The sequence below is a fragment of the Rhinolophus sinicus genome, linkage group LG04, assembly GCF_036562045.2.
Source record: "Rhinolophus sinicus isolate RSC01 linkage group LG04, ASM3656204v1, whole genome shotgun sequence".
NCBI lineage: Eukaryota > Metazoa > Chordata > Mammalia > Chiroptera > Rhinolophidae > Rhinolophus > Rhinolophus sinicus.
Window position 1 is genome coordinate 99,046,124 of NC_133754.1, and position 13,743 is coordinate 99,059,866.

Sequence of the window (13,743 nt, forward strand, 5' to 3'; positions counted from 1 at the left end):
GTTCACTGGCCCATGTGGGAATCAAACCGACGACCCGGGTGTTAGGCTCTAACCAACTGAGCCAACCGGACACCCCTCATTCACATTTTTTAATGTATCTTTCACAATAAAGACCTAAGACACTTTGGAAATGATTAAATTAGTAGCTAAAATATTAATAAGCACATTTGGAAAATGGAACTTTCAACTAGACATAACTGCTTAGCCTTTATCAACCTCCAAATGAAAGGACATTTGCAATTCCCAAGTTTTTACATTATCAACATAAATATCTTGATAGAAAATACTGATACTTCAATTAGACACAGGCAGAACTCAGAGATATTGTGGGTTTCGGTCCAGACCACTGCAATAACGTGAGTCTCACAATAAAGCAAGTTGTAATCTTTTTGCTGATGGAGTCTTGCCTTCAATTTATAAACAAAACAAAACGAAAGACTCAACACCTGTGAAGCAAACTAAAGCAAAGCCAACAAAACGAGGTGTGCCTTATTGAATTCTTGTATGCGTTTTAGTTAAGTGGATGTGCCTAAAAATTTGATCTCACTGCTATCAAAATAATTAGTAACTGAATTGAGACTTTGTTCAGTTCCTCTAGCATCCTGTAACTGATGTTTATAAAAGAGTCACGAAAAAAACCTATCCCCTAAAAAGAATAGTTCTAGTGAGAGAAATAAGAAAAGCCTAAAATATTCCGCAACCTCAGCTGTGCCTAGGCCTGACCCACACTAGCATATTTAAAAGTCTGCTGTCAATTTCCAGGTCTTTGCTGCCAAGTTCGGATTCTACACCTGCTGGTGACCGAAGATACACAAAAATCTATGTATCTATCAAAAGTCTGTATCTCTATCCTGTGCTCTTTCTTATCTCTTATTTTTAGACAAAAGAGCTCCGAGTTAAGCAACTTCTCTGTAAATCTTCATGTTTCTGATACTTTAATAGCATCTTGTTCTTTCTCACATATCTTAATTATTTCTAACGAGTACACTCATTTTGTAACACTAATACTTAATATTAGAACATGTATACCCATGTATACCACACAGTAGTGGAGAATATGACTCAACCTGTGGTAAAGTCGCCATGGTATACTAGAATGTAAATAAGAGTACTGAGGTTTAAGTCTGACTATACCATTAACTAGCTCTAAATCTTTGTGACTCAGTTTCCTGGTTTGTAAAGTGTGGGGATTAGATGACTCTCCTCTAATTCTCTGATCTTACATGTGAGTATAATGATAAGCTGTTCTACACCTTGTCACGAATATATGTAAGTATAATAAACTTAGCACTATTTCTAAATCCAACATATTATACTATGCATTGTTTCACAGCAATCAAAATGACCACAGCTTTTTAAAGAGAATTTTTTATAAGAGTTTATTTGAGCCAGCCTGACAATATATGCAGAATTACTGCAACTCCACACTGCATGACTGGCTTACCTTTGAAATTTATACATCAATATATTTTTTCTGTCATTTTATGTGATTCTACCTACTTATGACATGAGATGTATTTTAACCCTTCCGCAGGGTTAAAATTTTAAAGATCAAGAATTTGACCGAAGTCAAATTATACAACTCACTGAACAATCAGTGAACTAAATTAGTTAAGCTTTTAAAAAGCTTTTCAGAACAAAAATAACCAGTACATGTTTTAAAGTTTCCAACCCTTAGTTCTTGTTCAGTCTAGTCCCTGAACTCAGAATCTTTCTAAGATCTTAGCAAATAAAATTATTTACACTTACTTTTCCATGTTACAACAAAATCATTATTTTTATTGGTTGCAAAATATCCCACTGAGTGGATACAATACCGTATTTTTAACTCTTGCCCTACTTACTGTTAATTAGATTGACTCCAATTTATCGACCTGTGTATGTAGCGTTGCCATGAACATCTTTATATACAATTTTTCCTTTTTGGATTATTTTCTTAGGATAATAAGCTAGATAAAAGGATATTTGCATTTATAGTTTTTAAAACAAACTGCCAAACTGCCTTGCAAAACGAGTCTGTCATTATGTCCTGCTACTCATGTTTCTGTATTCATGTTTTTTGATTGACAATGTTAAATACTATTCCCTGCAGCTTAGTTATTTATTGTATATCGAATATTTGTTTGAATCCTTGTCATAAACCCCAGTTAATTCTCTCTCTTGCAAAGTGCTTGCTTACCTGTTTTTAAGATGTGCCTCCAGGTCACAGCGTTGCATTACATCTTGGCACACGGAAGAAAACGGACACAACACTAATAATTTGTCCAGAAGTTTATGAACTAGAATACTAGACTTCTTACACAACTTAAAGTGAAGTCTTTTGCGGTCCAATGGACAGAAATCTTTCTCCTGTAAGAAGTTTCTGAGGCACTTGCAGCAGAACGTGTGTCCACAGGGGGTATCCAGAGGCTGCAGCAGGGGCTGAAGGCAAATATGGCAGACCAGGTCGTCGTCCACTTCGGCCTGGTAATTGTACAAGTGGTTTTCTCTGGTCCAGTGCTGCTGGCCACATTCAAAACACAGAGGATTGTAGGCCGAGGAGGAGGTGTGTTCCACAGACACCATCTCATCACTAGTTGTTCCCATTTTGAATCAACCACAGCAGTTTCTGTATTTTCATGTGTTAGACTTCCACTTCAATTTGCTTTCCTTTAATAGACAGTGACTCATTTGAAAAAAAACCAAGGCTTTTCTAGATAAACAAAACAAACCAAACAAAAAAAAAGTAATTAGTGTCCTCAAGATAGGCTACAAGTATCAACATAACATGACTAATTAACTTCCTTTTTAGTAAAAAATTAAAATTTAGATCAGGTAATAAATTAGTCATAAAAATATAAAAATGAAATTAATTTGCTAGTTGGCTAAGAATAATGTACACTACCAAGTTCACGGTAAAAAAAGAAATTGTGATTAAAAAGAAAGATGCCATATATTGTACGGCGTGACGTAAGAAACAATCAATTTGTTTTACTGACTGAAATCCCCAAATAGTTCACTGCTCAATGGTTGTTTTAAAGTCAATTAATCTACATGATATGCTAATAATGCAATTTGAGGTATAGTATCTCATACATTTGTATCAGCAATCCCAGCCATGGTTCTTTGCTTCTGACTGAATTTACACATTGATAGGACTAAACCAAAGACTTTGTCTTTGAAATGTAGTCCCAAGGATAATTTGGTGTCTGTTTAAGAAATGACCTTTGCTCTGCACTACGTTTGGGGAGAAATGGATTTCCAAGTATGCATGATTTAAATATTCTTTCTATATAACAGATTATAGAAAGATAAATCTGTATAACATATATAAATAACACCTGTGCAAATTCATAAAATACAATACTATTTCAGGCCATTAAAAGAAAAAAACTGCTGTACTTCAATTAAACAGATAAGACATGCTATAAATTTCAATTCCACGTCATACTACTTCACACTCCCTTTTGTTCTGGCTTACTCAGAGCAGCCGTGTGTGTGTGTGTGTGTGTGTGTGTGTGTGTGTGTGTGTCCCCTCTCCAACACAAGACTCTCACCACAGCCCACCCCAGTGTAGTGCAGACCTACCAAGGAATGCTCCCCTCAGATAAGGGTTTCCATATTCCTGCGGCTGCAGCCCCAGGGGGTTAAAAAGTCAAGTAAAGGCAGCAGCTGTCTGTATTCATTCTCCCGTAAATATTTACAGTGTCTAGTATGTGCCAAGCACTGCACAAGGATAGAGGAGAGGGAGGGAGAGGACGGTTAAGAAACCCATTATTAAAATGCAATGTAATAAGTACTCCGAGGAAGCGATGCTAGGATGCCATGTGAACACAGAGAAAGATGAGAACTGGCATCTAGCTCAGTCTGGCTTTGTGGCCGGAAATACTTTCAAAAGGGAAAAATACGGACGGCGACTGCTGAGCTGTGGCAGGAAGCACTGGCCAGAGAGAAAAATAGAGAAGGACATCTTGACGCTAAGTCACAGGGACCCGAGCATACACACACATTCAGGGACCAAGACGTCAAGGATGAGGAGAAGAAACTGTATTCGAGGCTGGGGGGTGGTACGACTCAGGTGCGCCTGCCCCAAGGACAGAGAGAGACAACATGTTAATGCTACCAGCATTTGCTTCAATAATAACATTTTCCTCCAATCACACCTATGTATTTGCTATATTATTTGGTGTCTTTATTAGAAAAACGACATTAACATTGCAACAGATTTAACAAGAACGGCCATAAATTAAGAGGGAGTGGGACAGGATTCAGATGGGATGGCTGATCTCAGATCAACTGTGCGTTTTTTAAAAACTTCTTAATAAAAGGACAGGAAGAGCAGCCTGTGATCTGGACCCCTATCGGTACCACCAGAAAGAGCAAACATTCCTGGTATTTTGTAACTCCTGGGGCTTGTTCTTTTCCCTCTGAGCATCGTAACCTTTTAGAGGTCAGTGCAAGGCATGTGAGATTAAGGAGACAAACACCGTCTATCGCAGGCAGGCGCTGCTTCAGCCCATGTGTTTGAACACAGAATGTTTACAGAGGCTTGTTTTCCACTCACTAGCAAGAAAATGCACACGTCTTTGGCTCTTCTTTGTGACAGCGGTTATCCTAACTTTTCCATTCCTCAAGAAAATAAACTGCAATTCTAGCCTCCCACATAATGACTAAGAAAACATTTCTCTTAAGATTATTATGTTTTAGCTGTTTTCTAAAGCTCTAAATAACTTTTAGTGCTTTGATTATTTTCATTTTTGTCACAAAATCTTTTCAAGAGGAAAAATAACATGTTCCCATTTAAAAGACCAAATAACAACTGCATTATCTCTAGCCCCGAAATACCTGTTACCCGAAACGTGAGATGAAAACAGATCACCGACACGTGCATATGAACAGATTAAAGTGGGGGCCGCACCCCGGAGCCGTCTGTGAGGGTTCAGGTCCTTGCTCTGTCACTTACCCGCTTTGTGATCTTACTGAACGTGTTCCCTTCTCATATGCGAAATGGGAGTAAACACATCAAGATGTTATTTAAAATGTGTTGTAATATTCCCAGCCAATTTAACAGTTTCCATCTCTTTACTATTCCTGGAATATTAGCTAAACAGATAATGTAGTTTGTAAAGATATACACTATGCTACATTTTATATTTTGGAAAATATTGAGGACTACTCAACTATCTCAAAGGGTTGATATAAAGAATGGATGTTTGTGTGTGTGTGTGTGTGTGTGTGTGTGTGTGTGTGTACATACAGCTTAGCTTAGAACAGTGCCTGACCCATAAAAGGTGCTGTATATAAGTGTTAGCTATTATGACTATTATCAAAGATAAAGAAACAAAAGTTTGGACAGATGTGGATTTGCCCAAAGCCATACAATTTATTATTACTGAGTAAAAGGAAAATAAATCAGTTCTTTCTTGCTTCAAAATAACCCAACAGTAAATGAAGTAATTATAGGACGTAGGTAAGCTATTTCATCAGAACCTTGGTTGCGCGTTTCGTCAGGACAAAGGTGGCCTGACCCTGTTTTCCAATCCCCAACCCCACCCCTCTATTCCCAATCCAGGCAGATGACTTTCTTTCCCCTTTTATGCAACACCTTACACCACTTCTTCTGCAGCACCTTATACCACTTCTCACACTCTGTCCCTCACTGAACCATGAGCTCTGTAAAGGCTCAATAAATGCTGAATGACCAAATGGTGACAATGTGCTTGATCACTCTGGTTTGGGTGACTAGAAATACACCTGTGTAAATGGGACGCTATGCCCATGTTTATATAATCTTGATTTCAGATATTTTGAGCACACTTTGAAATATTAAAATACAAGTTAAATATATAGTAGTCCTCAATATTTTCCAAAATATAAAATGTAGCATGTTGTGTATGTTTACAAACTACATTATCTGTTTAGCTAATATTCCAGGAATAGTACAGAGATGGAAACTATTACATTGGCTGGGAATATTACAACACATTTTAAATAATATCTTGAAAAAGAGCCAGTGCGATGGAAAGGGAGCTATAAGATGGTTTCACTACGTAACTCCAGTTAGGGGTAACATGCTTGTTCTTCCTGGTTATGATGCGAGAATATCCTGGTACATCAGAGACTCTCAGAAAGAATTACAGTTGTCACACTTTGCCCACTCCAAAACTATATATTATTTGGGTAATTTCTCTTGATGGTATTTTAGATTCAGATTGAAAGAGCCCTCACTGGCCCTAACCTAGGAGACCCAGCGCAGGGAAAAAAGATGGTGAGCTAAGTATTACCACCAAGTATGGTCAGGTGGGAAACAGCCTTTGACGTCTCAATGCCGAGTCTAGAAATGCCCTCTCCTCATGTCCTCCTGGCAAACTCCTACTCGCTCTTTGAGTCTCAGCTCAAACTCTCCCTCCTCCGTCAAATCCTTCCGCCTCTTCCTACTTTCAGGCACACCTCGCGTCCCTTAGGCTCCTGCTGCCCTCTGCACACACCTGCGTTTCAGCAACTACACGTGCATATGCTTCCTTACCCTCTTCTCACCTCTTTAGGGGTAAAGACAACAGCGTATCTCTTGTTGTCCCGGTTCTTGGCACATAATATGCACTAAAAATAAAAAAACTCTTCTCAGGCTCATACTTGAGCCTGAAATGTAGAGAATGCTGAACTGTATAATATAACTACACAAATACGCAAGAGAAAACCAAGCACATTTATTTGTGGCACTGCAAAGCAATCAACATATTGGACCCTGCCCTGTGATTACAAAGAATAACATATCACTCCCTTTAATCTTCAAAAGTCTAAAAACAAAGTTTCTTTTTTTCTACTTGATGGTATCAACACAAGAACATTTTTATTATACGTTACAAATCAGCTTTGATAGCTGCTTTTGCATAAAGCAGTGGTGGTTAAACTTTTACAACTAAGGATCCCTTTATCCACTCCGGACAAGCTCAGCAGTTTCTTAAACAATAACTTGCAACTACCATGCAACCCGCAACCAAACTCCTAAGCATGTATCCCAGAGAAATGTAACCGGTGTTCACACGAAAACCTGTGCAGCTTTCTTTGTAATGCCCCAAACCAGAAACAACCCAGGTGTCCTTCAACAGGTAAATGGATTGAAAAAGCTACGGGACATCCATACCATGGATTACTACTCAGCAACAAAAAGAAATGAACGATGATGGATACATATAACAATCTGCATGAATCTCTAGAGATTTATGCTGAGTGAAAAAAAGCCAATTATAAAAGGATGCATACTATAATATTCCGTTTATATAACATTCTTGAAATGAAAATGAAATTAATTAATTAAAATGTTTAAAATATTCATTTGTTAATAACACTATAAATCCATATTCACATTTTTATGATAAATAAACAATATAGCGAGAAGAAAAGCATTGTTTTACATGTTAGCAAATCTGGAGCCTCAAATCTGTTTCTATTTTCAATCTGTTGTGTGATCGCATGTCAAAGATCCTCTAAAAAGCTCTACTTGGACACTCATGAGAGAATGAGAGTGAAAAGAAAGATAACATCTTAGTAAAACAGTTTTGAGCTTGTGGACCCAATGGAAGAGAACCGGGGTCCTGGGGCACACTCGAGAACAGCTAGGGCAGAGCACGGAAGTATCCTAAAACCCTTCATCCTTCACTGGTAAGAAGTACCAGTTAACACCGAACACTACTTTTACAAAAGAGAAAAACGAAAAAGGCAAAATGCTGAGATGAGCCCATACTGGAGGCGTCTGTCTTTCCTGGAATAAAGTTCTTTCTCCAGAGCTTTTTCCTACTGGAAGAAGCATGTCTGGATATTTAGATGTATTATATGAGAACTTTACAGAAATTCAACTCTTACTCACAACCACTTTCTATTGCATGTCTCTAGGACGACTATCAAGTATCAGTTTCCAACAATTCCACATTTATAATTTATAAGTCTCATTATCTACATAAAATTATAATTCAGCACACTCAGCTATTTGTCTCCTATCCCATGTAACAAATAGAAATATTTGAAAAACCATTTTTAAACTCTCAGATGGTATTTGTAGTGAGATGTACTCTATTTAATAACCTAGGAAATTAGTTAATTAAGCAAAAACTGCCAGAAGCTATGCAACTGAGGCTCTGAGCTCTATGCCAGCCGGGTAACTAGGTCACTCACTACACAACACATTTCTTTCATTCACCACATGTTTATTCAATGTCTACTATGGGCGAGTATATTATATATTAATATATCCTGGAGCCTTGGCTTCCTGTCTATGAACTATCAGCGTTGCTCGTAGTAACTGAGTGAGAAACACGCACACTCTCTCTCTCTCTCTCTCTCTCTCTCTCTCACACACACACACACCCCTTAAATTTAGCTCTAAAATTCTCATAATTTTACATATTTTTATATACAACAAAACACTTAACTGATAAGTCATATTTACCTTTTAGTCCCAACATCTGTTAGCTGTTGTTTTTGATAATGTTTAATAATCACGTAAATATTCTATAAAAAGGAGATTAAATTGTAGCTAGCAGAGAATTTAGAAATTTCGAATGTCATTCTACCTTTAGTTCTAATTTTGAACCACTCAGCTATGATGAAGAGCTTTTTTAAATGCAAAAAGATCAAGACAAAAACTAAACTGGATTTCCTGTCCCATTCCTGCAGGCTCAGGTACTAAAGCTACAGTATCTGAGTAATACAGTAACTCAATTATATAGCTACTGAGTAACATAGTAACTAAAGCAGATAGTAAAGTTACAGCTTTAAAAATTATACTAAATTATGTTACTTCAGAATAATTTAAAAAACAGAATTGATATAAAACTACTTCAAAAAGAAAATACAGCACATGGAATGCTAACCATTTCTGTATAGCTCAATATGCAGACATGCCTCTGCCAATCAGAACAGCCCTCTGTGGAAAGAACTTTATTCCAGGAAAGACACTCCAGCAGCACGAGGGGTCTTGTCAGCAGCAGCCCTCACCAGCCCGGAGTTGGGGTGATTTCTAATGTCTTAGAGAACGTGACACATTCACACGTGTTGCACAACACATACAGATGTGGTGTGGGTGGCGAAGGGACCTACACTTTCCATTGGTTTGGTTTTATGCATGTGATGTTTAGCTGCCGGATATATTTTAAAACGTCTTTCATTTACAGTCAGTCAAGGGTTCTGATTTTAATAAATGAATCTATTTGATTCTAAAGGATGAAATCTTTCAAATGTTTAACTTCTTCAACAGTACATTTAGAAAACATCTATTTTCCAGTGATTGATCAAGTCTTATTTTCAAGTACTTTTCAATCTCTGATTTCTATCGTTGTGAGTCCCCACTACTGCACTAACTCTCCAGGGAGTTAAGGGCCTGTGGAGGAGAGACCTGGGTTCAGAATTTGGCTCTGCCACTCCCTCACTAGCAATGTGACATCATAATGTGGCATGGCACTTAAACATCTATAAATCTCAACTTTCTCGTGTGTGTAAAAGAGAAATGGTAGGATTACTGTGAAGGTAAAAATGTCACACTGCCAGAAAACCCTTTCATAAGCCACAAAGCCTCGTGAGACAAATTTATGACTAGATTAATGATTGTAAAGGTCGATGTACAGAAGAACGGACTAGCTGGATTGCTGGGTGGCCCAAGCCCCTCCCACGAGCCTGGTCACCGGGAAGCCTGGATGAAATTCTGAGCTGTGCGACTAAAAACCAGGCCACATGGCTCAGCACTGCACCTCCCTAATCTTCCACTGTCTTAGCCTATATACTAGTGGGCCAAACGAGATAAACTCTGAAGTTCCTTACAGATCCCAAATCCATGAGTCTACCAGTGTGCTTTGCGCACACCTTTCCCCCCACCAAAACAAAACAAAACAAACATTTTTTTCTTTACTACTGTCCAGCACTGTGATTACTATAGAAATGATCTAAATCCAAAGAGTATCAGGAGGGTTTTGTGTGAGTGTTTATTTTTGGTTTTGTTTGATTTTCACAGTACTGGACACTCTAAATATCCCAACCTGAAATGTTTCTATTTTTGCAGACAAGTGTATGTGCAACAGAGCAGTGCTAGATATATAATTGGACATCTCTGTATTTTCATGACAGCAGCATGACATAAGATACTACAATGTCATCAGACAAAACAACTTTCTTTACTGGTTCCCAGATAAGGTGCCATTTATGAGATGCTGCTGCACCGATCGGAAAGACTAATATGGTTAGTTAGTTTGCTTTTTTCTATTTTTAAGGCAAGCACAGATAATTATTAGTAGTATAAATGGGTGGTTTTAGATGGCAGATTTTGCTCCAGTCAATCTTATATTTCTCTATTTAAAAAAACCCAAAAACATCTAAAGCTACAGAAAAAGAACAGACTCTTCAGTCTTATTTCCCTCAATAAATGCAAAGATTGCTATAAAGCAGAACATTGCTATTCTGTGATCAAATCTACACAATAACATAAATGAAGTGGAACAAACCCACAATCAGGATAGGTTTTATGGTGGCGGTTCTACTAATAGTTAAGACTCCCAGATTCGTTATCTTAACTATGGGCAAGATATAAGAAATTCAAATGCTGCAGCTTTCCAAACTAATCCATGACACCAATAATTAAAAGAACAGGTATTAGTTAAGATGCTCAATTTGTTTCAGTTCTCTCTCTCTCTCTCTCATTATATATATACACACACGTGTGTGTGTGTGTATGTGTATGTATATATGTATGTATGTGTGTGTGTGTGTGTATATATATATATATATATATATATATATATATATATATATATATGATCACATCAAGAATGGGCCAGACCTCAAAAGACCATCACTGAGTCGCCAGATCTCTGTGTTTTCTCCACATTATTCTAAACGGTCAGTGGCATCAGGGAAAGGAACTGAAGCCTTGTCAGCTGTGGTATTTATCCAGAATAATTCTCATGGGTTGCCAGAGGTCTTTCTAATTTATTAAAAATGAGTCATTTGAGTTACATATAGTTCTAATACGGAGAATAATTAAAAGAAAATCCTCACTATACTGTAACTCATTACCCAGATTCAAACATAGCATAAATAAAATAGCCCTTCAAAACATAAATACCTAGTGTTACATGACTGGAAATAAAATATTTGTACTGTAAAGTCAGAAATATGTTAAATCATTAGGATGGTCAACAGTGCGCTCCAAAGTATTATTAGTTTCAGAAACGGATTCAAACCAAATCCCAGGTTTTGCATGTTATGTCGTTACTACGTACCTGCCTTTTTCGACATCTCCATTAGGGAACTTTTACAAACAAAATATATTTAAAAGCAAACTAATTCTTCTTCTTCCTAACCTTCAAACCTGACCTCCTTCCTATTCACCCTCTATCCTCCCTCCTTCCCACCCACCCATCTGTCCGCCTGCCGGTCCATCTGTCTCTCCATCCATCCATCCCCTCCCTCGGCTCCACCTTCCCATCCACCCGTCCAGGTGCTACTGGGAACCCCTATGTGCCAGGCACTGTTGTCGGGCTAGGAGCTCAGCAGTGAACAGAGACACCCCTGCCCTCGTAAAGCTGACACTCTGTGGGCGTGGAAGAGAGGACAGATGATACACAAGAAAATGAATTTCAGGTGTTGTTAAGTACTACACAGAAAAAGAGAGCAAGGTAGGGAAGACACTTGGGAGAAGGACGGCTTTTTAAATAAGGGTGATCCGGGCACACTCACTGTGAAAGTGGTACTTGCATTAAAACCAAAAGAAAGTAACCAGAAAGGCACGCAGGTCTCTGGTGTAAAAATGTTTGTTACAGACAAATGCAACGATACGTATAAAGGCCCTGCAGTGAGAATATGGCTGCTGCGTTCAATGAACAGTAAGGAAACCAGTCCGGCTGAAGTGAACAAAGCAGAGACGGGTGAGAACGGTAACTGGGGCTACGTCTTGCAGGGCCTCAGAGAACTCTGGCTTTTACGCTCAAGTCAGAATCTTAGCAGGATCGTTCTGGCTGCTGTGTTGACAATCATCTGAAGGGGCCAAAGCAGAAAGAGGAGCCGACTAAAGTATTCCAAGCTGTAGGTGCTGGTAGATTAAACTGGGGGGGCATCGCTGAGACAGGAGAAGACACTCCATTCTAGAGCTATTTTGAAGGCGGACCAACACGATCTGCTGATGAATGAAACACGTGGATGGGCTGCTGATGGGGGAGAAGCCAGGATGACTCCAAGGTTCTGGGTCTGGCGTGGAAAGGCAGAACTAATAGAACTGAGATGCAAAAGTCTGCAAGGGAGGAGGTTGAATGGGTATGCTCAAGTTTGAACGTGATAAACTTGAAATGCCTATTAACCTCCAAGTCGAGACACTGAGTAGGCAGTTAAGTGTGCAAGTGCAGGTCAAGGGAGAGGACTGGCTGATGACACCAGCGTAGGAAGCATCAGTGTGTAGACGGTATGGAAAGCCATTAGGTCACCAAAGGAGAGTGGGTGAGTATAAGCATAAAAGAGAAGGGGCCTGGGGGATGATCTGTGCCAAAGCCACACACACAGAGCGCACCACCCTAAGGCAGCGAGCACCTGAGTCCGCCAGGACCTACTCTTCCAAGGCCCCCCAGGACCAATAACTGCGCAGGTCCAGAACCAGGCCAAGGACCTAACATCAGTGCAGAAAGACTCCACTCAGGCGTATCTACTTCCACTGCATGACAGGGACTCCCCAGCCTGTGAATTCCACCGTGAAGAAGTGCCTAAGGCTGACGGGTGCTATTTTTGACGCTCTCCATCCCAGTAAAGAACCTGACAGTCAAGAGAATTTCTTTGATCAAAATGGTTGAAAAGAGCATGTTCTGAGAAGAGCTGAAGCACAGCCTACGGGGCTATGCACGGGATGGACGGACAGAGAGAGGGCCCGAGGGACGGACTGTGTGCTGACAGGCTGGCGGGTTGGCTAAGTCACAAGAGAGTCCGAGTCAAGAAGTTATGTGAGTAGGACTGGCAGAGATCACGCTGGCAGGACGTGTGGCACAGGCAAGGGGAGGTGCGGCAATAAGGAAGGCAAGCAAAACAGGCAGTCGTTGCAATGGTCAAGATGAAGGAAATGAGAACTTGATGAAGGTAATGACTAGGAACAATCAGAGGAGGGGTGGATTTGAGTAACATTCTAGGATGTAGAAATGTTTTAAAGAGAGAGAAGCAAGAGGGTAAGAGAAGGGGTCAGCATACGAAAACAGGCACAGACATAGCAAAGAAGAGCTGTAAGTGAACTTTCCTCCTATTTCCCATGAAATGCACCTACATTCTCTATAATTCAAGATTAGTTTCTCTGTTATAAACACAAGAATTTCCTGATATCTCCCCAAAGACAAATCTGAATAGTCCATTTAACACTTTACTCTGTGAACTGTGCTCTGCCGAGAAATAAAATGTCTTTCAAGATTTACAAGAAATTCCACCATCAGGAGAAGCTGTGGTCTCTGGTCCTAACCTTCCACTTGAAACAACGAGGGTACTGGGCTGTCTGGGCTCCACAATCCCTAAAGCTTCTTCTGGCTCCAACATTCCGGGGGGGGGGGCAGGGGACGGAGGAGGGGAGTCTTACTACCGTTTAAAATAAAAAGACGATGGCCAATAACCTAAATACACAGTGTAGCCAGAAAAAGATTGAGAGGTAAGTAACTAGAATGACCACGAGTGAAAAGAACAAGCACGTGGGATGATGACAGAATATGAGGATTTCTGGTCTAAATTGAACACGGATTTACTCATGAGGGCAAT

General features: G+C 39.4%; 1 protein-coding gene across 5 annotated transcripts in view; it reads right to left on the minus strand.

Annotated features, from left to right (window-relative positions):
* Nucleotides 1-13,743, minus strand: part of LNX2 (ligand of numb-protein X 2) — a 66,309-nt gene that overhangs the window by 30,321 nt on the left and 22,245 nt on the right. For all 5 annotated transcript variants that reach the window (XM_019736474.2, XM_019736472.2, XM_074330057.1 and 2 more), the window contains one exon: nt 2,180-2,692. In XM_019736474.2, coding sequence (XP_019592033.2) covers nt 2,180-2,586 — 407 coding nt within the window. In that variant the 5' untranslated portion in view covers nt 2,587-2,692. The remainder of the gene's footprint in view (nt 1-2,179; nt 2,693-13,743) is intronic.